Source organism: Danio rerio, chromosome 6, assembly GCF_049306965.1.
Source record: "Danio rerio strain Tuebingen ecotype United States chromosome 6, GRCz12tu, whole genome shotgun sequence".
NCBI lineage: Eukaryota > Metazoa > Chordata > Actinopteri > Cypriniformes > Danionidae > Danio > Danio rerio.
In genome coordinates, this window is record NC_133181.1 from 57760923 (window position 1) to 57787500 (window position 26578).

Below are 26578 nucleotides of genomic sequence, written 5' to 3' on the forward strand. Positions count from 1 at the left end.
AATAAAACCTTCATTTGCACAACAAATGTGTATTCTATATTATATTCCATTTCATTTCATTATCCATTATCTTATCTTAGTTGGAATAATATATGGAGTAAATATTTTAACCATGCATATAGTTATATAATTAAAATAATGAATATATATATATATATATATATATATATATATATATATATATATATATATATATATATATATATATATATATATATATATATATATATATATATTTTTTTTTTTTTTTTTTTTTTTTTTTTTTTAGGATATTTAGTTTTTTTTAGGATATTTAGTTTTAAAAATATATTTTCTAAACATTTTTTGAGATAATACATTTAAATGAATATATATTTTTAACATGTTTTAGCAAATATATTTCTTCTATTTTTCATTGGTATATTTTTAAAATACTATATTTCAAATATCTTGTTGTACAGTATGTGGTTGTTGTGTAATTCAGCAGTTTTTCATGTAACTAAATCTCTCGCTCATAAGTTATTAGTGGCAGGGGTGTTAAAGGACTGATCTATTTATATCCCTGATGAGTCTGACAGAACCATCAGCGTTAGCATCTAGAGTTTAACATAAATCACTCAGAAGTGTTTGTCATTGATTTTTATTTCTTTTTTTTCTGTGTTAGGTATAATTGTTGTGATCATTTCTGTGCTGTGGTCTGTTTAGGTATTAAAAATGAACCAGGCTGTCTATGGCTAAGGATGAAATTACAGTTAGCTTGCTCTCTGAAATGCTGGGGTCATGTTATTGTTAGCAACAGTCTTTTGGTTCACTAAATAGTCTGATACCTAATTAGAGCATATATTTATGTATTTATTAAAGGTTGTTCTGTCTTCATGTAATATTAAGCACAAGTAGGGTCGAATGATATGGCTAAAACATTATCACGGTAACAAACAATTATATCCTAGTTGATGACATTCATTATCACAACAAAGTTGAAGTCAGATATTTTTGTTCCTAAAGAAAAGTTGTCAAAATTAGAAGTATTATCTTATCAGGCAATTCTTTATCACTGGAACATGACAAACATTAACCAAAAACGTGTGTTTTATCACTTAGAAATGCTTGGAAATTGGGATTCAGAAGTAAAGCTATCGTTTTTTTCTTCCTACAGATCGCCCTAAAATCCGTCTACCACGCTTCCTGAGGCAGCGCTATGTGAAGAAGGTTGGAGAGAAGATCAACCTTGTTATTCCCTTCGGCGTACGTAATCCCTTACATGTTGAGATAAAATGTTTCTCCTGTTAATAAGTAATGCATTTAATGCATTGCTTTGGCTGATTCTGTGATCTTATTTACTTTTGTCTAATGTGAGTGTGAATATTCATTTGGGAGAGCTAAACAGCTATACAGAAAGTGATAATGATTTACCTCCGCTAATGGAAGCGTTATAACCAAATCAAAATCATTTGATGTTAATTTGTTTATTTCCTTGTGAGTGTGCAGTGAACTTGCAGAGAGACCCACAAACACTGTGATTTGAGATTGATTGTGCTGTGTCTTTTAGCTGTGTCACAATATCTTGAAGCTGGAATCTTAATGCATTGTGAATGATTACAGTACAGTTCTATCTGGGATGCACCGAAATTGATTTTTTCGGCTGATATCGATATCGATATAATAAGATTTTGAGACTGATAACCAATATATAGGCCAATAAATATATTTTTTTTTTATATTTTTTAAATATTTTTTACAAATGTAAATAATAATAATGATAATAATGAATAATTCCTTACATTTATATAGCGCTTTTCTGGGCACTCAAAGCGCTTTACACAATGGGGGGAATCTCCTCATCCACCACCAGTGTGCAGCATCCACCTGGATGAAGCGACGGCAGCCATTTTGTGCCAGACCGCACACCACACACCAGCTGATTGGTGGAGAGGAGACAGTGTGATGAAGCCAATTGAATATGGGGATGGCTAGGAGGCCATGATGGACAGAGGCCAGTGGGCAGATTTGGCTAGGATGCCGACCCCTACTCTTTTTCAAAGGATATCCTGGGATTTTTAATGACCACAGAGAGTCGGGACCTCGATTTAACGTCTCATCCGAAAGACGGCACTCACTGAGCAGTATAGCGTCCCCGTCACTATACTGGGGCATTAGGACCCACACAGACCGCAGGTTGAGCGCCCCCTACTGGCCTCACTAACACCACTTCCGGCAGCAACCTAGCTTTCCCATGTGGTCTCCAATCCAGGTACTGACTGGGCGCAGCCCTGCTTAGCTTCAGTGGGCGACCATGTGAGAGTTGCAGAGAGCTAGCTGCCGGCGCATAAAATAAAAGCTGAGAGTTTTTTTCCCACAATGCTGCCTCTTGTACAGCCTCATATTATGTTTAAGGAGAAGCCTGTATCATTTCTGGTCAAAAAGAAAAAACAATACTAGTTGAATGAACCTAACTTTAAGTCAGAATTTGCCAGGAGAATGAATAATTTCAGGCTTGACTGAATATGCCGCTTGGTGCAAGTTGGCTTAATGCTATTATTCAGAATATTTAAACTATAGAAAATAGAAAAAATACAGAACAATAAGTGAATTCTGAGTAAAAAAATATCATATATAAATCTACTTTGTACCGTTTGGATCTACATTAGGACTTAGAGATACTAATTCACAGCTTCTCTTGTATTGTTTTCTTACCGGCAGGGAAAACCCCAGCCTGTTGTGTCATGGACAAAGGATGGCCAGCCTATTGACACTAAAAAGGTGAACATCCGCAACAGCGACAAGGACAGCATTTTCTTCATCCGTGCCGCTGAGAGAGTCGACTCCGGAGTGTATGAGATGTGTGTGAAAGTGGACAGCTTTGAGGACAAGGCCCAGCTAACTCTGCAGATTATCGGTGAGTGGTAGAATTGGATGCTAAATAAAAGTAAATCAACATGCTCCACAAGATAAGATTGGTGCTGTGAACAAATTAATTTTTTTTAATTATCATAATTGTGTTTTAACAATACAAACATATTAATCATAACAATGGATGACATCAAGTCAATAGTAAATAAGTATTTTTTTTAATAATACTTATTATTAAAATTATACTTAGTACAGAGGCAAATTATCAAATTAAATAATATTCACAAAGTCCTTCTAAAATTTCACAGTTTTAACACTTCTTTTGCTGTAAACGTTTTGTTAAGTAGTAATTAAACAATTAAAGTCACAAAGAAACACTTTGAATATAATATTTACCTAATAAAATAAATAAATTGCCCTTAAATTCTATGTTATGTTCTAGTCCTTTAACAGCTCGCCATTCATTTTAGTCATCAGCTCTTATCAAAGGGAGTTGACGAGATCTACCTGAGCTCAAGGCTCTACTCTTGCCCTGCAAACGGGAGGGAGCCCAGGGCTCAAGGACCTGTTGAGCTCAGGGCTCTCGCCTGGGACAGCATGCCAAACTTGCTTATAATGAATCATCAGCGTGAATCATTCAAGTGTGAACTCTTGAAACTAAAACTTTTTCAGTTGGAGGAATTTTTAGCTGAATTCAGCACTGAACAGAAAGAGATTTTGAAAGTTCTCCTTTGTCAAATGTTAGCTATATATTTTGTATAATTCTCTGGAACATAATTAAAATTAATCTGTTAACACTTTTCTCTTTGATTTGTGTCTTTTGGAAGCCCAAAATACAGAAACAGAAGAAGCTCTGTGGAAATAGCAGTGTTTGGGCGTCATTTTAGCTTTCTCTGCTATAACATTACTGTGCCTCTGGCCACGCCCCTTTGTGTTTTGTGATCTCACTAGCCCGGATGTATTTTTTTTGTAGTCCCCAAATTCGTTCACTTTAGGCTTTGCTAAGCTAACTCTCTGTCTCTGTTTGCATTGAACTTACATTCAGAGATGTTCACACTCTAAAGTTTTAATAAAGTTTAAAATATGATATCGTAGTGAGCCACCCCTTTAAGAAAAAAGTTGTGGTATTTTTTAACAATTTCCTTGTTGACATGTTTACCAGAGCTGCCTGGACCTCCTGCCTCCGTGAAGATCGTGGACACCTGGGGATTTAATGTTGCTCTGGAATGGACCGAACCCAAGGACAATGGAAACACAACAATCACTGGATACACCATCCAGAAGGCCGACAAAAAGACAGGGGTACAAGCTCAAACAAATACATTGAAAATGGTGTAGAAGCAGATTATTTACAGAAGTTACAACAATATACAAAAATTGTTAAGGAACATTGATTTGAACATGAAAATTTATATACTGTACAGGGGCATAACTACCACTGGGGATAGAGGTGCATTTATTCCCAATTTTTATAGTTTCTAACCACGCTGGGATAACATTTGGGAATGTAAATATTACATTTTTATCATTACCAAAATTTAATCATGAGAAGCTTTTAAATGATTAAAATTATTATCAAAATTTTCATATAAACACCCTACACATTCATTTTGCTGCTGTCTAGCCACAATTCATATTACAAATCAAGTAGAAAATTTAAAGGGATTGTTCACCCAAAAACTTTTAATCGAGACATTATTTACTGACCCTCAAGTGGTTCCAAACCTATATGAGTTTCCTTTTTCTCTTGAACACAAAGATATTTACACTTCACATCTACGTACACTTTACTTGTTTACTTGTTTAGATATTTACACTTTACATCTACACTTTACTTGTTTAGATATTTACACTGTATACCTACACTTTACTTGTTTACTTGTTTAGATATTTACACTGTACACCTACACTTTACTTGTTTACTTGTTTAGATATTTACACTGTACACCTACACTTTACTTGTTTAGATATTTACACTTTACACTTACATTTTACTGGTTTAGATATTTACACTTTACACTTACATTTTACTTGTTTACTTGTTTAGATATATACACTTTACACTTACATTTTACTTGTTTAGATATATACACTTTACACTTACATTTTACTTGTTTAGATATATACACTTTACACTTACATTTTACTTGTTTAGATATTTACACTTTACACTTACATTTTACTTGTTTAGATATTTACACTTTACACTTACACTTTACTTGTTTAGATATTTACACTTTGCAAACACACTTTACTTGTTTACTTGTTTAGATATTTACAATTTACACCTAAACTTTACTTGCTTAGATATTTACACTTTAAACCTACACTTTACTTGTTTACTTGTTTAGATATTTACACTTTACACTTACATTTTACTTGTTTAGATATTTACACTTTACACTTACATTTTACTTGTTTAGATATTTACACTTTACACTTACACTTTACTTGTTTAGATATTTTCACTTTACACTTACACTTTACTTGTTTACTTGTTTAGATATTTACAATTTACACCTAAACTTTACTTGCTTAGTTATTTACACTTTACACTTACACTTTACTTGTTTACTTGTTTAGATATTTACACTTCACACGTACATTTTACTTTTTTAGATATTTACACTTTACACTTACACTTTACTTGTTTAGATATTTTCACTTTGCACACACACTTTACTTGTTTACTTGTTTAGATATTTACACTTTACACTTACACTTTACTTGTTTACTTGTTTAGATATTTACACTTTAAACCTACACTTTACTTGTTTACTTGTTTAGATATTTACACTGTACACCTACACTTTACTTGTTTACTCTTTTAGATATTTACACTTTACACTTACATTTTACTTGTTTAGATATTTACACTTTACACATACACTTTACTTGTTTACTTGTTTAGATGTTTACACTTTACACTTACACTTGTTTCAAATCTTTAAGATTTTGGAGAATGAAAACCTCTAACCATTGACTTCCGAATTAGGAAATACAAATACTATAAGACTCAATGGTTACAGGTTTTCATTCTCCAAAATCCTAAAGACTTTAAACAAGTGTAAGTAAATTCTAGCACAATTTAACATTTTTGGTGAACTATCCCTTTAAGATTGTTTAATTAACCTATCTTTTCCTAAATTTTCTATCACTCTATAGTGATTAAATATATGTGAATGCAGAAAAGGGGATTAAATCACAAATTATCTCCCCAATTGTTCAACCCAAACATTTTCAAACCAAAGTTGCACCCTTAATTATATAAATAAAGTAAAAAACATTATTATATGCTAACATTCTTTGTTATATCTACAAATTTAATAACATTTATGACAAAAGTTGCATTTTTTAGACATTGTGCCATTACAATCGCTTTTCAAAAACATGCCCACTGTGTCATTCCAGAAAGTGCTTTGAAGTATCACACTGTAAAACCCAACAGTCAACTTTATCAAATGAAATGAGTGTAGTTAACTCAAAATGGACTGAAAGTTAATTCTACTCATTTGAAAAGATTTTTGAACTGTTAAATGGTCTCAGGTTTGAGTCCCAGCTGGGTCAGTTGGCATTTTTGTGTGGAGTTTGCATGTTCTCCCCATGTTGAAGTGGGAATCCTCCGGATGCTCCGGTTTCCCCCACAGTCCAAACACATGTGCTATAGCTGAATTGAATAAACAAAACTGACCATAGTGTATGTAGTCCCAGTACTGGGTTGCAGCTGGAAGGGCGTCCGCTGCGTAAAACATATGCTGGAGTAGTTGGCGGTTCATTCCACTGTGGCAACCCTTGATAAATAAGGGTCTAAGCTGAAGGAAAATGAATGAATAATAGAAAGCATTTATTGCAGTGTAAATCTACAGAACAGCACTGACTGACTCCACCAGTGGTGTGAGTTGTGTGTTTGTTCAACCAATGGTGGGTTTTAAAAAACAAAACAATGTCTCTTTATCAACCTTATTTCTATAGTCAAGCAAATAGATACATGCATTGTGCAGTGGTGGAGTTGACTGACTGGTGTTGTGGTCTCTTCTCAGGACTGGTTCACAGTACTGGAGCATTATCACAGACTGAATGCCACCATTTCAGACCTGATCATGGGAAACACCTACATCTTCAGGGTCTTCACTGAGAACAAGTGTGGAATCAGCCAAGAAGCCACCACTACAAAGACCTCAGCAACCATCCAGAAGACAGGTAAACCAGCTTCTCATATACATTTCTAAACATAATAGTTTTAATCGCTCATTTTTAATTTATTTTAATCCTTGTCATGATGACAGCACATGATATTTGACTAGACATTTTTCAAGATACTAGTATTCAGCTTAAAGTGACATTTAAAGGCTTCACTAGGTTGATTTGGTTAAACTTTGCTGCAATTATATGGTTGTTTACTGCAAAAACATTCAGTGAAATACCACATACATTCTTTAAAGTTGACTACTGTAATTTGCACTGCATTGTGGGTCCTTTTAAAACTTTTACAGTAACTTAATGCATATTATAACCCTTTTCCACTGAGAGGTACAGTACGATAATAATTTATTTTAAACTTTTATTTAATGTTTACTATGCAAATTTGATTAGATTCACTTTATTTGGTAAGTAAAGCAAGTTTGTCGAATAATTTATCTACTAAAAGACAGAAATATGACTGTACAACTGCATTATACATAAATCAGATGAACATTTTCATATTAATCAATAATATTACTGAAATTAATTAAAAAACAGAATGCATAAGATTTACACACATTTACTCAAGTAAATAAACAATTAATGATGGGCTAAAAAACGGTGGAAATCTGCGGAAAATCTGCGGAATTCTGCGCGCTCAGATTCTGAGTGGGCCTAACTATAAGCTACTATTGTAATTATATAGTATATAGTAACTATAAACAACTATTGTTTTTCTTCAATAGGTTATGGATAAAATATGGTAATTCTTATGGTTTAATAAAAAGAAATAGATTTTTTGAAAAGCACCAGGCGACCCCCTTCATTGTCCCACGACCCCCACTTAGAGAACCACTGATCTACATGACAATATATTTATTTATTTATTTATTTATTTATTTAATTAATTAATTATTTATTTATTTATTTGTTTGTTTGTTTGTTTGTTTGTTTGTTTGTTTGTTTGTTTGTTTGTTTGTTTGTTTGTTTGTTTGTTTGTTTGTTTGTTTGTTTGTTTGTTTGTTTGTTTGTTTGTTTGTTTGATCAGTCAGGGCCGGTGTGGGACTTCTTTTCAGCTCTGGAGTTTCAAGCCTTAGACCGGCCCACCTCAGTTCACGACTGACTATAATAAAATAACGTCATTTCCAATTCAGTTTCTAATGACACGATCACGTATTTTTCAAGAAAACAGCTCCTTTATAAGTTGAAATGTTCAACAACCCAAACAGTATTATATGTCTTAACAATAAAAATGAAAAAACAAATAAATAAATTCAATTAGATAGGTAAGGATTGAACTCTGGTCCTGCAGTGTGGTAACGCAACATGCTGACCACTGGACCACAAAGGCAGATTTATTAATGAAGTGAATCATCTGATTTTCAATGAGCAGGTGTAATATTCATTAATATTAATTATTCTAATTTATATATTCACTAAGGTGCCGCTGTTTGGGGTTAAATAATAATTACGTCATCATTAACCTGCAGGCTGCATTTTGCTCACGGGGCTGCGAGAAAATAAATAAAAAGCGCGGAGCTGCGGCAAATTAATAAATAAAAAGATTGAGGCTATGGTCAAATAAACAAAAAAAATGAAAAAAAGTGCGACTGCTGAGAGTGCAAGCAGCTAGAGACACCGGCCCTCACGGCCAAAAAACGGACCGGCCCACTGGGATTTCTCCCGGTCCTGCCGATTAGCCTATCCGGAACTGTGATCAGTTCTTGCATGCTCTGTGAATCAAGATCATGATTGATCAGTGGGCTGATAATATTGACCTTAAAAGGTATCAAAAAAATAAAAACTGCTTTTATTTTAGCAAAATAAAACAAATCAGACTTTCTCCAGAAGAAAAAATATTATAGGATAACTGTGAAAAATTATTTTGCTCTGTTAAACATCATTTGGTTCCCAGAGATGGGTTGTGGCTGGAAGGGCATCCGCTGCGTAAAAATGTGCTGGATAAGTTGGAGGTTCATTCCGCTGGGGAGACCCCGGATTAATAAAGGGACTAAGCCGACAAGAAAATGAATGAATGAATAAACATCACTTGGAAAATATTTTAAAAGGAAACAATAATTCACTGGAGGGTGAATAATTTTGACTTTTACTTGTTATTTGCATTCTCTGTGAATCAAGCCTATGATTGTTGATGCCTTTTTCTACAGAAACAAAGAAACGTCTTGCAGTGTCTTTCTGTCAAACTGATTGTTACTAAACTGATCTTCATGCTCATGTTTCAGGCATCGACTACAAGCCTCCAGTGTACAAGGAGCACGATTTCAGCGAGGCCCCCAAATTCACCACCCCCATGCAGGACCGCAGCACTACTGTCGGATACAACACCAAGCTGCTTTGCGCCGTCAGGGGATTCCCTAAGGTACGGGGCGTTCATTAGCAGGGCCATTTTTGGTCACACTTAAGTTGACAGTCTGTTACACTGCATCTACAAGCCAACTAATTCTCATTAGATTATAAGTAGACTGTTAGGTTAGGGTTAGTGTAAGTTGACATTCACTTACAAAGTTTCTTATAGTCAGTTAAATGTCTGTTGAAGGAGCAGTATCAGCAGATATTAAGCAGACAGTCTACTAATATTCAACTGGACCATCAAAATGAAGTGTTACCCATTTTATAACTCTATTATAGCCATTTGTGTCTAGTTGTATAGAAATTCACCTTTAGGCTGTAAGATTGATGTTGGCTGAAAGGTGTACAAGGGTATCAACAAGTAGATTCTAGAAGGGATACAGCTGCAGATACTCACATTAATATAGCATCATTTATGCTACACTGTACAACAATAATTCATATTCTTAAATTACTGTGAGTGTAGGGGTAGGTGTAGATGTTTATAAAATGCAATTTAATGGGTAATGTAATAAATAATATAAATAAATCTCTGTATAATTACTGTATTTACATTACTGTAAGAGTTGGGTTGAGGGTTTGGGTAGACCAGGGGTGTCCAAACTTTTTGGGCCGAGGGCCAGATGCAGAAAAACAAACGTTTTCGCGGGCCAAATTTTACATACATCACACAGACACGCATATATATATATATATATATATATATATATATATATATATATATATATATATATATATATATATATATATATATATATATATATATTTATATATTTATATATTTATATATAAATACAGTTGAAGTCAGAATTGTTAGCCCCCCTAAATTATTAGCCCCCGTTTATTTTTTCCCCAATTTCTGTTTAACGGAGAGAAGATTTTTTTCCACACATTTCTAAACATAATAGTTTTAGTAACTCATTTCTAATAACTGATTTATTTTATCTTTGCCATGATGACAGTAAATAATATTTGACTAGATATTTTTAAGACACTTCTATACAGCTTAAAGTGACATTTAAAGGCTTAACTAGGGTAATCAAGTTAACTAGTCAAGTTAAGGTAATTAGGCAAGTTATTTTATAACAATGGTTTGTTCTGAAGACTTAAGGGGCTAATAATTTTGACCTTAAAATGGTTCATAAAAAAATTTAAACCGCTTTTTATTCTAGCCGAAATAAATCAAAAGTCTTTCTCCAAAAGAAAAAATATTATCAGACATACTGTAAAAATGTCCTTGCTCTGTTAAACATCATTTGGGAAATATTTAAAAAAGAAGAAATAAATCAAAGAGGGGCTAATAATTCAGACTTCAACTGTGTGTAGATAGATAGATAGATAGATAGATAGATAGATAGATAGATAGATAGATAGATAGATAGATCGATAGATCGATAGATCGATAGATAGATAGATAGATAGATAGATAGATAGATAGATAGATAGATAGATAGATAGATCGATCGATCATAACAAGAACTGCTGCTTAATTGAATGCATGTAATAGCGATACCCGGTGGTTATTTATTGAATTACGTTCATTTTTGTATAGCGGGCCAGATTCTATTGATATTTATAAAAAGCCTCGCGGGCCGCCACAAAACTGATTGCGGGCCGCAGATGGCCCGCGGGCCGTAGTTTGGACATGCCTGGGGTAGACAGACGTTAATAAAATACAATTAATGAGTAGATTAATAAATAATATGAATAATACTTGTTATAACTACTGTATTTACATTACTGTGATGGTTGGGAAGGGGTAGACTTAATAAAATACAATTTAATGGGTAATTTAATAAATAATATGAATAATACTTGGTATAATTACCGTTTTTACATTACTGTGAGGGTTTAGTTTAGGGTTTGGGTAGATGTAGACATTAATAAAATGCAATTTAATGGGTATTTAATAAATAACATGAATAATACATAATTACTATTTTTAGATTACTGTGATGGTTGTGTTTGGGTTGGGGTAGGGATCGATGTTAAAAATATATATATTTTAAAGGGTAATTTAATAAATCATATGAATAATATTCTGTATAATTACGGTTTTTACCGTTATTTATATTACTGAAAGAGTTGGGTTGAGGGTTTGGGTAGACATAGATGTTAATAAAATACAATTTAATAAATATAATGATAAATAATGTAAACAATACCTGTTGTAATTACTGTATTTACATTACTGTGATGGTTGGGATTAGGGTTGGGTAGGGGTAAATGTAATAAAATACAATTTAATGGGTAATTCAATCAATAATATGAATAATACTTGGTATAATTACCATTTTTACATTACTGTGAGGGTTTAGTTTAGGGTTTGGGTAGATGTAGACATTGATAAAATACAATTTAAAGGTTAATTTAATAAATAACATGAATAATACATAATTTCTATTTTTAGATTACTGTGATGGTTGTGTTTGGGTTGGGGTAGGGATCGATGTTAATAAAATAATTTTATAGGGTAATTTAATAAATAATAGGCATAATACTCTGTATATTTACGTTTTTTATATTACTGTAAGAGTTGGGTTGAGGGTTTGGGTAGACATAGACGTTAATAAAATACAATTTAATGAATAGAATAATAAATAATGTAAACAATACCTGTTGTAATTACTGTATTTACATTACTGTGATGATGGGGTTTAGGGTTTGGGTAGGGGTAGATGTAATAAAATACAATTTAACGGGTAATTTAATCAATAATATGAACAATACTTGGTATAATTACCGTTTTTACATTACTGTGAGGGTTTAGTTTAGGGTTTGGGTAGATGTAGACATTGATAAAATATAATTTAATGGGTAATTCAATAAATAACATGAATAATACTTGGTATAATTACTATTTTTAGATTACTGTGATGGTTGGGTTTGGGGTTGGGGTAGGGATCGATGTTAATAAAATACATTTTAAAGAGTACTTTAATAAATAATATGAATAATACTCTGTTTAATTACGGTTTTTACATTACTGTTAGGGTTTGGTTTAGGGCTGATGTAGGGGTAGATGTTAATAAAATACAATTAATGGGTCATTAAATAAATAATATAAATATTTGTCATTGTAATTACTGTATTTAGATTGATGTAAGGCTTTAGGGCTGGCATAGGGGTAGACTTTAATAAAATATTATTTAATTTGTAATTTAATACATACTATAAATAATTCTCATGAACTTCTGGCTGCAGCTATATCTCTTCAGGCAGCAATCATATCAACCTGTGCAAGCAGCAAAAGCACTTGAGCATTAGCTAAAGACTTGAAGTTTTGAAGATTTCAGGTAAAAATAAAAGAAAATTAGAAAGAAAAAAAACTAGATATTGAGGATGAAGAAAAAAAACACAAAAACACTGTAAAATCCAACAGTCAACTTGATTAAATATAATAAGTGTAGTCAACTCATAATTGACTGAAAGTTAATTCTACTCATTTGAAAGAAGTTTTGAAGGTAATGAGTAAATTAAATATCTCATTACTTCAAAGTAAGTGGAGTAGGTTCGCAGTACTCATATAGATTAGTTTTTTAACTCAAATGGTTTGTAGCAATCTGTTTCCTGTTTTCCTTTTTTTGAGTACTGTTTTACAGTACTCAGTTGGTTTGAGTTCTCTTCATTTATTGGGTTTTACTGTCCTCAAATTGCTTCGTTTACTCAAATAGATTAAGTTCACAGTACTCATTAGGGTTAGTTTTTGAACTTAAAGGGCCCTATCATACACCCAGCGCAGTGTGGGGCGGCGCAATAGTCTTTTGGTAGTTTCAGCTTGGCGCAAGAGTCGTTTTGAGGCGTTGTGTTACGCTGTTTAAATAGCAAATGCATTAGCGCTCATTTTTGCGCCCATAGGCGTTCTGGTCTAAAAAGAAAGGCGTTCTGAGGCGGACCGCTGACGCGTTGCTATTTTGAGAAACTATAATAGATTTTTCATTAGACCAAAACTAACCCGGTCTAAACTCCGGCGCAGAGTTGCACCTCGCTTACACACTGCTTAATACGCAGAAGAGAGCAATAGGCAAATATCTTTACATATGAAAAAAATTAAATATTAGGGATATAATAAGAATAGATATAGGATATAAATATAAAGGATTAAAATATTACAAAACATATTATTTTCTAGCCTACATAAATATAAAAAATCACTGCTTTTATGCCTTCTTCATCTCGGGAGGCTTTTTCAGTTCTTTCATAACAATTTGCTTTTGTATAATGTTATTATTATTAGCAGTATTTTTTTATTGTATCCATATTTATATTTGTTTTATTAAAAACAAGCTTAGATTTGCCCACCTGTCAGGTTTTAGACCATATGGGGCACAGCATGTGTTTTAGGATATAACTCAGGTTTTTGAGCACACTTGGTCATTATTGTTCATTTATTCGTTTGCTGGAAATTAGAACTGAATTTAGAAATAGTTTTGAAACGAATATTTGCGCTCAACAAACAAAAGTATTTATTTATAGACTAATTGATGTCTGTGCGTAAAGGTTTCCCTATCCAAGAGCGAATGTGAAAGTAGTTCCATTACCTCTCATTCTCACGCAGTAGATGCTCTGTTTAACAGTTTTCTGTTAAAAAACTGTTAACTGTTTACTGTTTGCTAGTGAAATGCGCATTTACTCTAATTGACTCTAATTGGTTTATTCTCAAAACACACCTATAACTCAAGAAAATAAACTCAACCCTTTTAGACCCCGCGCCACGGCGCAAGGCAGATTTCCCGTCCTTAAATTAGCAAAAACGCGTCCTCACATGCCCTGAAAGCGTTTGCGCCCTGCGTTTTGCGCTCTGCACATGGACCGTCAGAGCCCAAAAAGTCTGTTGAAATTGGTTTCCTCAAATGCTTTGAGTTGCCTTAACTTTTTGGGTTTTACAGTGTACTATTAATGTTTATTTCTGTATAACCTCCTCCAGGTCTAACTGTTAAAACCATTTAATCATAATGAACCAACAAGCCTCATGCTAGTATTAAATAAATGCAGATATGGTGCTGATATTATGTGCATGAATCAATCCATCAAGAGCTGTTGACCAGTCTGGATTTGAGCGAGCGAGCAGTGAAGTGTAGGAATCCAGCACTAGCATACCAGCACAGATAGTGCAACTCCTAGTGGGAAAGATAACTAGACGAGAAACAGCGTGAGCGGGATAAGTGGGATTCCTGCATCACTATGAAGGGATGAGCTTCCAAACACTGATATGCGGAGGCCATGACAGTGAAAGTGTGCATAGCAAAGATCAGCATCCAAACTTAACACTCACCAAGGGCCAAATGCAAATAAAAATGGCTATAGTGAGTGAATAGAACACCTAGTGGCAATACGATGTTGTGTTCATGAAAGTACAGCACTTTACATTACTATTAAACTACTTGATGGGATTTTGGAATTGTTTTGCATACATACTTAATCTAATGAAATGAGTTGAGTTTACTTAAAATTGACTGAAAGTTAATTCTACTCAATTGAAGAGTTTTGAACTTAGTGTTAAAGGTGATGAGTTAATTAAATACCTCATTACTTCAACCTAAATAGGTTCAAAGTACTTATATAGATTAGTTTATTAACTCAAATGGTTACTTAAAAAAATTATTCAGAGCGGATTCCTTGCATTTACTTAATTTTGTTACGTTAAGTGGTTGTAAACAATTTATTTGTGTTGAATTTAAACAAACAAATTAAGCTGAACATGATTAAACTTAATTTGTTTGTTTAAATTCCACACAAATAAATTGTTTGCATCAGTTCTGCATGCAACACTTTTTTTCAGTGATAGCAGTCGTTTCCTCAAACGGTTTAAGTTGCCTTAACTTATTGGGTTTTACAGTACTCAGTTGGTTTGAGTTCACTTCATTTACTGGGTTTTACTGTCCTCAAATTGCTTCATTTACTCAAATAGATTAAGCTCACAGTACTCATTAGGATTAGTTGGTAACTCTTTACAATAAGGTTCATTAGTTAATGCATTTACTAACATGAACTAATCATGAACAACACATGTTCAGCATTTATTAATCATTATTGAACATTTACTAATGCATTATTAACTTCCAAGTCCATGCTTGTTAACATTAGTTAATGCACCGTGAGTTAACATGAACTAACAATGAACAACTATATTTTCATTAACTAACGTTAACTAACCTGAACAAATACACTAGTAAATGTATTGTTCATTGTTTGTTCATGTTAGTAAATGCATTAATTAACATTAACTAATGAACATTATTGTAAAGTGTGACCCATTAGTTTTTGAACTTAAATGGTTTGTTGCAATCGGTTTCCTCAAATGATTTGAGTTACCTTAACTTTTTTGGGTTTTACAGTTGTAACGTGTTTTAGTGGGATGCTGTAATGTTTAGGTGAGACAGATGTATTTACATTTACATTTAGTCATTTAGCAGAGGCTTTTATCCAAAGCGACTTACAAATGAGGACAAGGAAGCAATTTACACAACTATAAGAGCAACAATGAATAAGTGCTGTAGGCAAGTTTCAGGTGTGTAAAGAAAGTGTAAGAAGCAAAACATTAGTGTTTTTTTTTTTTTTTGTTAGTGGAGGAGTCAGAGAGGGAATTGCATATTAGTAAGGAAAGTGGAGACTAAATAGTGGAAGACAGCGAGTGACTCTGCCGTTCTAATGCAGTTAGGGAGTTAATTCCACCAACTGGGCAGATTGAGCGTGAAAGTTCAGGAAAGTGATTTCTTCCCTCTTTGGGATGGAACCACGAGGCGACGTTCATTCACAGAACGCAAGTTTCTGGAGGGCACATAAATCTGCAGAAGTGAGAGCAGATAAGAAGAGGCGCAGCCAGAAATCGCTTTGTAAGCAAACATCAGAGCTTTGAATTTGATGCGGGCAGCAACTGGCAGCCAGTGCAAACGGATGAGCAGCGGAGTGACATGTGCTCTTTTAGGTTCATTAAAGACCACTCGTGCTGCTGCGTTCTGGAGCATCTGAAGAGGTTTGATAGAGCTAGCTAAGAGCCCGGCTAGTAGAGAGTTGCAATAGTCCAGTCTGGAGAGAACAAGAGCTTGAACAAGGAGTTGAGCTGCATGTTCAGATAGCAGATAGGTGTAATGTTGAGGCAGGAATCAATTCTCTATTTAAGCTTTTTACTCAATAGTTGAAGCAATTATTATGTAACAGTAATAAATGGAAAAAGAAACAAACATTTACAATTATCTTTGAACAAAAACAATGAGTGTAAGCCAAATCAAAGAAATTAACAAAACAAAACAATCCTTAAATCTAAAGTCTAAACTAGGCGTCAAAAAGAAAAACAAAATAAAAACCGAGATCTTCAGTGTACACGACACCCGAATTAAATTAATTAAGCTACAAAACTCAAAACACTAAAACTAATCTAACAAAACGCCAATCTAATCTAAAACAAACCGGATAAGATGGTCAAAGCTTGGATTAGAATCACACAACAACCATCACATTATGTTACTTAAAATGCACCTAGGTTACCCTTTTTTTCAGATTTATTATGAATCATTTGCGTCTCCAGAATGTGTCTGTAAAGTTGCAGCTCAAAACATTCATCAGATTTTTTTATTATACCTTTTATACATTATATGTTTTATACATTTTTGCACGGTTTTGCTGTTCTGCACTTTTATGGCTAGTCCTCCCCACCCACTGTTTCTACGTGCCTTTCTGCGTGCCTTAATCTCCTCCCTCGGCTGCAACACCACAGTCATATAATATGCTGTTGAGTTTGTAAGTTCATAAGTAGATAGTGCATGAGTGCATAGTGTGACATTTGAGATGCAGCTAATGAAAGTGTTTTTTGAACTTGCGAGCATATCAGCCTGTTGTTGGAGACCCACAAAACAAAAAATTGACCTTTTTTAAAAGCATAATAGGGCCTCTTTAACAGCATTTTAAAATACAAATACTAATAAATGCAACTTTAAAGAGAGACTTTCCAAAAAAACGACACCATTTCAAATGTTTGACAGGTAGTACATGTAGGAAATTTAGCCACTTAAAACACAAACACATTTTCAGTTCACTTCCCACGTGGCGCTGTGGATAAAAATGCATTTTTGAATCACACTGTTGATCATTGTGAGAAATGGCTCGTTCATAACATCTTCCTCCATGTGTGGCACGTAACATAATTGTTCTGTTTTGTTTGCAGCCCAAGATCGAGTGGTTGAAGAATCAGATGATTATTGGTGACGACCCCAAGTTCAGGCAGATCAACAACCAGGGCATCTGCTCTCTAGAGATCCGCAAACCTGGCAACTTTGACGGCGGCGTCTACAGCTGCAGGGCCAAGAATGAGCACGGAGAGGCTGTGGTCACCTGTAAACTGGAGGTCAAACGTAAGTACATGTACATTAATGACTTCTGCTTTTGGCCTTTTTGAAGTATTTCTGCTCATCATGAGTACAGAATCATTAGCCCTCCCGTTCAATTATGTTTTATATAATCTTTCCCCAATTTCTGTTTGATGGAAAGAAAAATTTTTCAACACATTTCTAAACATTATAGTTTGTTCTTTTGATAATTGAAAAGAAATGCTTAAGGTGGCTAATAGTATTAGTATTGACCTTAAAATGTAAAAACAGTTTGTTCCAGCCAAGATAAATCAAGTAAGGCTTTCATTCATTCATTCATTCATTCATTTTTTTTTTCAGCTTAGTAACCTTTATTAATCACGGGTTGCCACAGCAGAATAAACCGCCAACTTATCCAGCATATGTTTTACACAGCGAATGCCCTTCCAGCTGCAACCCATCACTAGGAAACACCCATACACTCTCACATTCACACACACACAATACGGAAAATTTAGCCTACCCAATTCACCTATAGCACATATCTTTGGACTTGTGGGCAAAACCAGAGCACCCAGAGGAAACCCATGCAATCACGAGAGAACATGCAAACTCCACACAGAGATGCCAACTGACCCAGTTGAGGCTCGAACCAGCGACCATTTTTACTCTCAACTGAACTGTATGTGATAGTTTTGATCTTGATTGACAGCTCTACTCACCAATGGTCAGTAATAACATTATTTGGTTGCACTTAATTTTAAGATGTCCTTGTTACAGGGTTAATATTAATTAAACTACAGGGTAATATTAATTAACTGCATTATTTGATTTGGGTAAGGCTGAGGTCGGATAGGGTTGATACAAACAGGTTTGAGTTTCTGTGTTCTGTTGAACACAAAGGAAGGTATACTCTAAACAAACTGCCTTAATTATTATATTATATTTTAACTAAATTCTGGGTGTAATATAGACTAACAGTGGGTAGCACAATCGCCTCATAGCAAGAAAGTTGTAGGATCAAGTCCAAGCTGGGTCAGTAGGCATTTCGATGTGGAGTTTGCTTGTTCTCCCTGTCTAAGCTTAGGTTTCCTCTGGGTGCTCCAGTTTCCACCACAGTCCAAAGACATGTGGTATAGGTGAAATAAATGAACTAAATTGACCGTAGTGTGTGTGTGAGTCTTTGCAAAAGTGTGTGGGTGTTTCGAAGTGTTGGGTTGCGGCTGGAAGGGCATCCGCTACGTAAAACATTTGCCTGATGAGTTGTTCATTCTGTTGTGCCGACCTCTGTTTAATAAAGCGACTAAGCCGAAAAGAAAATGAATGAATAAATAAATTAAACCAAATTTAACCCAATCCATGAGTTAGTCCATATTTTACCCAATTTGGGTTTAAATTACCCAGCATGTCTTGGGGTGTATTTTAAACTGGTGGCTATTGACTTCCATTGCAATTTTCCCCCTACTATGGATGTCAATGGTTCAAAATATCTTCTTTTGTGTTCAACAGAAGAAAGAAACTCAAACATGTAGGAAAACGCAAACAATTCAAATATAGTCTGTGTTAGTAAATGCAAGGCTGTTGATGAAATCCAGGCATAAGACTGTATGACAAAGCTTCAGATGACTGTTCTAGAGCCTACAGCTGATCAATCTGTCAGATTCTGGAGTGAATTACAGCTCTAAAGAAAAATGTAAATGATAAATGATCTTAAATAAAACAAATACATTTATAGAGATGGTATATAAGTATATAATTTCACTCACTTGGAAAACTGAAGGCAACTTGAATGGTTTGTGAGCACAATTAAGTGCACACAGCATGCCATATCATCTGATAATTGGAGGAATTAATTCCAAAAGTCAACTGACTGTGTAAAGCCACAAAAAACAAATCAAAAATATGTTGAATATGCCGAGTTCGGCAGCTAATCAGCCGGAATCAGCTGAGGTGATGAGACAGCCAGCGGCGAGACCAAGCTGCCACTCAAGTAGCCAGACTTAATATAACTTAATAAAAACGAAATGGATGAGTTATAAAAAAATTCACCCTCCTCACAGTTGTCATGAAGGGTGATATTAACTATATACACCAATGCCATCTTTTGCTGTAAAGATGTTTTTATCAGCTGTAAAATTAGCCAATTTAGCATTGCAGTCAGAGAACATCTGCATTTCCTGGAGCCAGGCAGTTACAGATTTACTTCCGTATTGGCTTCACGAGGGAGAGCGGGAGGTTTCCGCTTGGTCAGAACCCAACGTCAGACCGACATCAGTGTTTTTAGACTAGTTTTTGGTCACTTTGCATTGCACCCTAAAATCAACCAAATATCAACGTCTAATGATGTTACAGCTTGACGTTGTGTGGACGTTACCACTATGATGTCTATCAGACATTGGATTTTGGTTGCCATACCTGATGAATAAATGTCAGTATTGGACGTCAATATGAGGTTGGTTTAAGATGTTGGCTTAACAATGGATTTTGGTCACAACACAACCTAAAATCAAACAAATATCAACGTCATTTGATGTCGTTATTAGACATCAAAATAAAATTGTCCTTAAACACTGGTTAGTAATTGAATTTTGGTCACCTGACATCAAATGAATCTAACTGAATATTTCACATCTTTTGACTTTGTGTGCCTGCTGGGATTCCTTTAACAATCAGTCCAGGTGACTTTTAAGCTTTGACTTTTGCATTTCTGAAAATAATGAAATCGTTATGCTGGAATGAGTGTCGAATCATAAAACATTGTTGACGTAAATGTCATACGGTTTATATTTAGCAAGATAAATATGTTAAATGTTGATCCTGTCAGATGATCTCCGGTGTGTTATAAACAGGCTTGTATGATTGGGATCCTTTCTACGCCAAGTCATCAAATGAAGCATCAGTTTATGGACGTCTAATATGAGCGTAATCCAAGCTAAGCTGCGTTTATACAAATGCCTGACCCGATCTGTGTCTGCTCTTATGCTCGTCGAGTTATCACTCCTCACGTGCTCTTACCGTCGGATCTATTTATTGCTATTGTAAAATGTTCTACGACCTTTTGAAAGTTGAGAAGATGAGCGATGACTCCTTGCAAACATGAAAATAGAAAATAGTATAGTTATTGACCAACGTGGTCATGTCATTGGCCCATGAACATTTCCTGCTTGTTATCAAACTGTTTCATAACTGTAACAAGAGGCGATTTAACCCTATCTTTATGTTAAAACAGCTATCATAACATTATTTATTAATATGTGGCTCTTTTTGTGTTCTCGGAAGCTCTAGAAATCAAAAATGTAAAACTGGAAATAAGATGGGAATATTGTTTTTGTTTACATTCCAAAAAATGGTCTATTAAATGCTAATGTTTTTATATACACTTGCTGAAAAATCCAGCTTAAACCAGCCTAGGATAGTTGGCTGGTTTTAGCTGGTCAACCAGCCTTATTTTAGAGGGGTTTTGGCCATTTCCAGCCTGGTCTTTGCTGGTCAGGCTGGGAGATGACCAGCTGAAACCAGCTTGACCAACCTAGCCAGACTGGGGGCCCAGCCAAAACCAGCTATGTCCTATGTCAAGTTTTTTACAGCCTGACCAGCTAAGACCAGGCTGGATTGGGCTGGAAACCAGCCTGGAAATGGCCAAAAACCCTTTACAACCAGGTTAGTTGACCAGCTAAAACCAGCCAAGCAGCTGTAAATACTAATATATTAGTAGTATTTACAGTATATGTTGTAGTTTTAACAACTCTTTATAGTGAACTAATAAACTGTAATAAATAACTTGTTATAATTTATTATAATTTAGTTTTACTACAGTAAACTGTGGTGCATTGTAGTATTAATTATCCATAGTTCCCGAAAACTACAGTCAAAGAGCTTAGATTTACTAAGAGGCGACTCTCAATAGAACATTCCATTGCAACAGCAGCGGCCAGCGATTCCGCTATTATGTAAGGAAAGCGATCTGTCGTCCATTGGATCTTATTGCTGTCGCGATGGCAAGCAGCTGCTTTGTTTTTTATTCATTCATTTACAAAACGCATCAAAGCTGAAGGCGACACAGTGGCGCAGTAGGTAGTGCTGTTGCCTCACAGCAAGAAGGTCGCTGGGTTGCTGGTAATAAGATGGGAATATGAACCGCCCATCTTCGGCTCAGTTGGTGTTTCTGTGTGGAGTTTGCATGTTCTCCCTGCGTGGGTTTCCTCCGGACATGTGGTAGTCCAAAGACATGCGGTACAGGTGAATTGGGTTGGCTAAATTGTCCGTAGTGTATGAGTGTGTGTGTGTGTGTGTGTGTGTGTGTGTGTGTGTGTGTGTGTGTGTGTGTGTGCGTGTGTGTGTGTGTGTGTGTGTGTGTGTGTGTGTGTGTGTGTGTGTGTGTGTGTGTGTGTGTGTGTGTGTGTGTGTGGATGTTTCCCAGAGATGGAAGGGCATCCGCTGCGTAAAAACGTGCTGGATAAGTTGGCGGTTCATTCCGCTGTGGCGACCCCGGATTAATAAAGGGACTAAGCCGACAAGAAAATTAATAAATCAATGAATCAAAGCTAAAATACAACCTGAAAGTCGACAATTCAACACTTACAATCATAGACTGGTGGATTATCAGCACTTTTAATAGTTAATTTTACAGACCTAATGTTAACCATATATTAACCATATTTGTTTTTTTGAAACTGTCACTTTTAGGTGAAATTACTTTAAATGACTTTAATTTAATAGCTTATGCACTGGCATAATACATATTAATACTGACATGTTAAATCAAATAAACATGACTTTCAGAATGAGATGTTGATAACTGATTAACAGTTATTTTAGTTGGAGTATTATATTATAATAGTGCAAAGTATTTTTTCCAGTGTTGTCTATTAAAAAAATAAAATAAAGTTTTTATTTAAAAAGCCACTTTTTCCAAATTAATTTATTTATTATAAATATTTTTTATTCATGATTTTAAATTCTGCCATTAAAATCATGGAGGCCACAAACTAGAGATCTGCGCGGGATTACATTTTGAATCCCGCTCCTGCCAGGTTTTAGTCCGAACCCATGCCGCTTATATTCAGCATTTGTTGTCCCGCTGCCCGATCCGAGAGGGGGAGGCAAACAGAACCAAAAACTAACCAGCTATAGCTACAGAGTCCAGACAGCCTATAACAAGTTGTCTGTATAAACACACACACACATACACACACAGCACCAAGCAAGTGACACACAGACAGCATCATGCTCTCTCATTCACACACACACTCACATAGACAGCACCAAGCTCCCTCTCTCATTCACATACACACACACACACACACACATAGACAGCAACAAACAAGCTAAACACAGCATCACACTCTCTCATTCACACACATACATATATACATACATACGCACGCTCGCTCGGGAGTCGGGAGCGATATTGTTAGACCGCCCGCTACCGTTGAAACTACACCAGTTACCGACCGCTTCCATGCTTTTTTGGGAAATTTATTCCCACGCCGCAAGAATACTGGTCGGGTCCCATGGCTCCCGCAGATGTACCGCAGACCTCTACCACAAACTACCAGATAATGTCGTTTTTGTTGTGTATACTCATTTTTGCTTCACCCTAATTTGAGAAAAAACAAAGAAAAGTTATTAAATAATTTTGTTAATCTTACTTTTATGTTATATGTGAAACAGATATTTTAAATATCAGATGTATTAAACTTAGTCTTGTCAACATTTTGGAAATTGTCTGTTTTCATTGGGAAATTGGTTTAAAATTTGACTTTTCTGAAGATGTGTACTCATTTTAGCTCATATTTAACTCAATATTTTATCCGTGCTGTTGTTCAATTGGAATTTTTTATTCCAAAATGGCCGCCACGTGACACTAGCGGCATCTAGTGGCTGCTTCTCAAATAGCAACAGAGTGTCGCCTCTTGGAGATTCTATGCTCTTTGCTTCAGTACTGGATGATTTGTTTATATTACTGTAGTTGTTGTTGAGTTACTGTCGCAACTATTGAATCACTCCAACCGATTCATTTAAGTACATTACTTTAGAATGATTCAAACACAATATACAGTAGTACTTACTGTACTATAAATTACTATGGCATTTTTATAGAACTCTCACATTCCTGTTTGTTTGGCTGCTAAAAATGGTTTCGAAAGCTTGTGTATTGAAGCGTGTTCTGGTTTTCTTTGTCAACAGAGCCTGTGATTGCTGATGCTGATAAGAAATAAGTTGGACACCCACATTCATGCAGGTCAGTCTCTATTTATAGATGTGTTCTGAGGTGTAAAGCACCACAGTATTGCAGCACTCCAACACCATTCCACACGTTGACAGAAACGAATGCTTTTATTCATCAAGGACACTTTAAAGTGATCAAAAACGATTTCAAGGATTCAGTTTTAAAAAGAAATGCAGTTTTTGTTAAGCAAGGAATGCTGCATCAGTAATGTGATGCACTTCATAATATATTAACATAATATATTATTATTATTCGAGATCAACATCGTTGTTTTCACAGCCTTGGTGAGCATAAAAACATCATAAAATTTATACAATTTGCTGTTACTTTAAATGAATTATTTAATTCAATTTAATCCATGTTTATTGTATAGCGCTTTTCACAATAATTATTGTTTCAAAGTAGCTTTACAAAAGGTGCACATTATTGCATTGCGATCAAAATCATAAAATTTAAGGTTATAACTTGACTATTTTTTATTCATGTTTTGATTTTTTGATTTTTGCCCCATTTATTTATGCTTTTAAATTAAGGGACCTTGATCTTTCTTCCAACTTTCTAACCTTAAAAAGTAAAAAAAAAAAAAAAAAAAAAACAGCAGGCACAAGATGTCAACTTGACGTCAGATTGACGTGCAATTAATGACAGCAGAAAAGACAGCAAAATTAATGTGTGCAATGAAATTGTGGTAGCTGCATAATAGGACAATTGTTTATTTTTTGCAATCCAAAATAGTTTATTATCATTGACATAAGTTTTTTTTAATTAAACGTGTTTTTATTTGAAATCTTTTATTTTTTAATACTACATACTTAATATTTTTTTTAAACTAGGTATTTTTGATTGAATAATAAAGGAACAAATCTAACTCTATAGGTGGGGACATTACATTTTGCTTGGAAATGAAAATCAGGTTAATGTCAGAACCCGTCTGGCCGATGTCAATGTCCAACATCCAACCTAAAATCAACCAAATATCAACGTCTAAAGGGCTCCTTTTTCAAATGATACATTTTCATATGACTGAGCTCGTATGAAATAGCTACTAAACTGACAAAACATAAAATAGTTACATTTCCTCAGTGTGCAGGGCTTCCCACAGGTTTGAAGTGCACTTGCAGGGGTAGCCGGATTGAAAGACCCCTTTTTCCCACAGCAAATAAATGGTCAACTACATGCGACAAACAAAAAATAATGTGATTTTTAACTTGACTTTTATTCATTATAACAATTTTATACACCTGTTCTTTTCAGTGGGTTAAAGTTATTTTAAAAAGGCTGTTGAAGTAATTGAAATACACTATTTCTCTTACTTTTATGCCATTTAGGAGCCATGTGCACCCACTGAGAGATAAAGGATGCTCTCTCTCTCTCTCTCTCTCTCTCTCTCTCTCTCTCTCTCTCAATTCAATTCAATAATTGCTTTATTGGCATGACAATTGTTACAAATGTATTACCAAAGCAGTTATAAAGTTTACATAAAAAGCAACATACATATATAATAAAAAAAAAAAAACGGTACACACAGTAAATAGTAGTAGCAAAAAAAAAAGATGCTATTTATATATAATAATTAAATAAAATATCAACAATACATCATATTATTCAATATCTCTATCTATCTTCAATATCTTAATTCTCTCTCTCTCTCTTTCTCTCTCTCTCTCTCTCTCTCAAGTTGCTTTTGGAATGACATTTACAGTATTGTCAAAGCATTTTAGATATGCATAAAGGATGTAATATGTTAACATCATTAAATTAATATAATACACAGCAAATGAGAAATAAAGTAAAGTCTGTGTGTGGGAAGTGAGGTCTTTCTCTCTGAGATGGCTGTCAAACTGACACTGATACAGGCTTCTGAGTCGGATGAAATTAACAGTTTGCTATTGCGCAATCCAGTGGACACAATTGGAACAGCAGTATATTTATTGAAAAATTGCAGCTCACAGAATCCTCTCGTGGGCTGCATTAAATAACTTGCGGGCCGTACCTTTGACATCCCTGCCTTAGACGCTGGCTAGACATTGAATTTTGAGTTGAGAATGTGCACCATTTGAAAGGTTTTGCATTTGGAGAGCCAAAATATATCGGCCTGTCCATCTATTTGGGTCCTTGACAAGACATCTGTCTTCCCGCTGGAGGCCTGACCTTACATGGCGGACACTAAACTGGGAGATCACTCCTCTGCGGGACGCGTCTGACCGGCGATTCCTCATAAATTAAACTCCTAACGACTCTATACGTGTAGCCTAAATTACCTCCTCCTGACTCTGCATGCTGAGCCCTCAGACGTCCGTCCTGAAAACACACTGTAAAGCTGAGTTTGTGTTGCTGCAAGTGTTTGCACTATTTCAGGCCTCCTCACACCTGTTCCTTGTTCTTCCTCTCTGCATGCTCTTTAGTCCCAAATAAGGAGCAGAAACATGTGGGATCCTCGCAAAAGGTGAGAAAATCTTGTGTTCCTGTGCTGACGTCAGTTCTGATAGGCTGGAATAACATAGCTGGTGTGCATGCAGCAGTGTGTGCTTATCAGTCGAGCTCTGTGTTAACGCAGCTGCTTGACTATAGTACTTGCTGGAAGAATGGGTTATTCTAATCGTTTTGCTTTTTGTTTACGGACAAATTCATTTAACAATTGAAGAGTTCAGATGCAAAA

At 34.9% G+C, this 26578-nt stretch overlaps 1 protein-coding gene across 3 annotated transcripts in view; it reads left to right on the top strand.

Annotated features, from left to right (window-relative positions):
* mybphb (myosin binding protein Hb) overlaps positions 1–26578 on the top strand; it is a 52570-nt gene that overhangs the window by 22243 nt on the left and 3749 nt on the right. For 2 of the 3 annotated variants that reach the window (NM_001100137.1, XM_073952577.1), the window contains 8 exons: positions 1136–1224; positions 2680–2875; positions 3992–4131; positions 6870–7029; positions 9255–9391; positions 17546–17732; positions 23877–23931; positions 26325–26365. In NM_001100137.1, the coding sequence (NP_001093607.1) occupies positions 1136–1224; positions 2680–2875; positions 3992–4131; positions 6870–7029; positions 9255–9391; positions 17546–17732; positions 23877–23908 (941 nt within the window). In that variant the 3' untranslated portion in view covers positions 23909–23931; positions 26325–26365. Of the gene's footprint in view, positions 1–1135; positions 1225–2679; positions 2876–3991; positions 4132–6869; positions 7030–9254; positions 9854–12397; positions 12727–17545; positions 17733–23876; positions 23932–26324; positions 26366–26578 lie in introns of those variants that run through there. The other variant, XM_073952578.1, reaches the window with a different exon arrangement.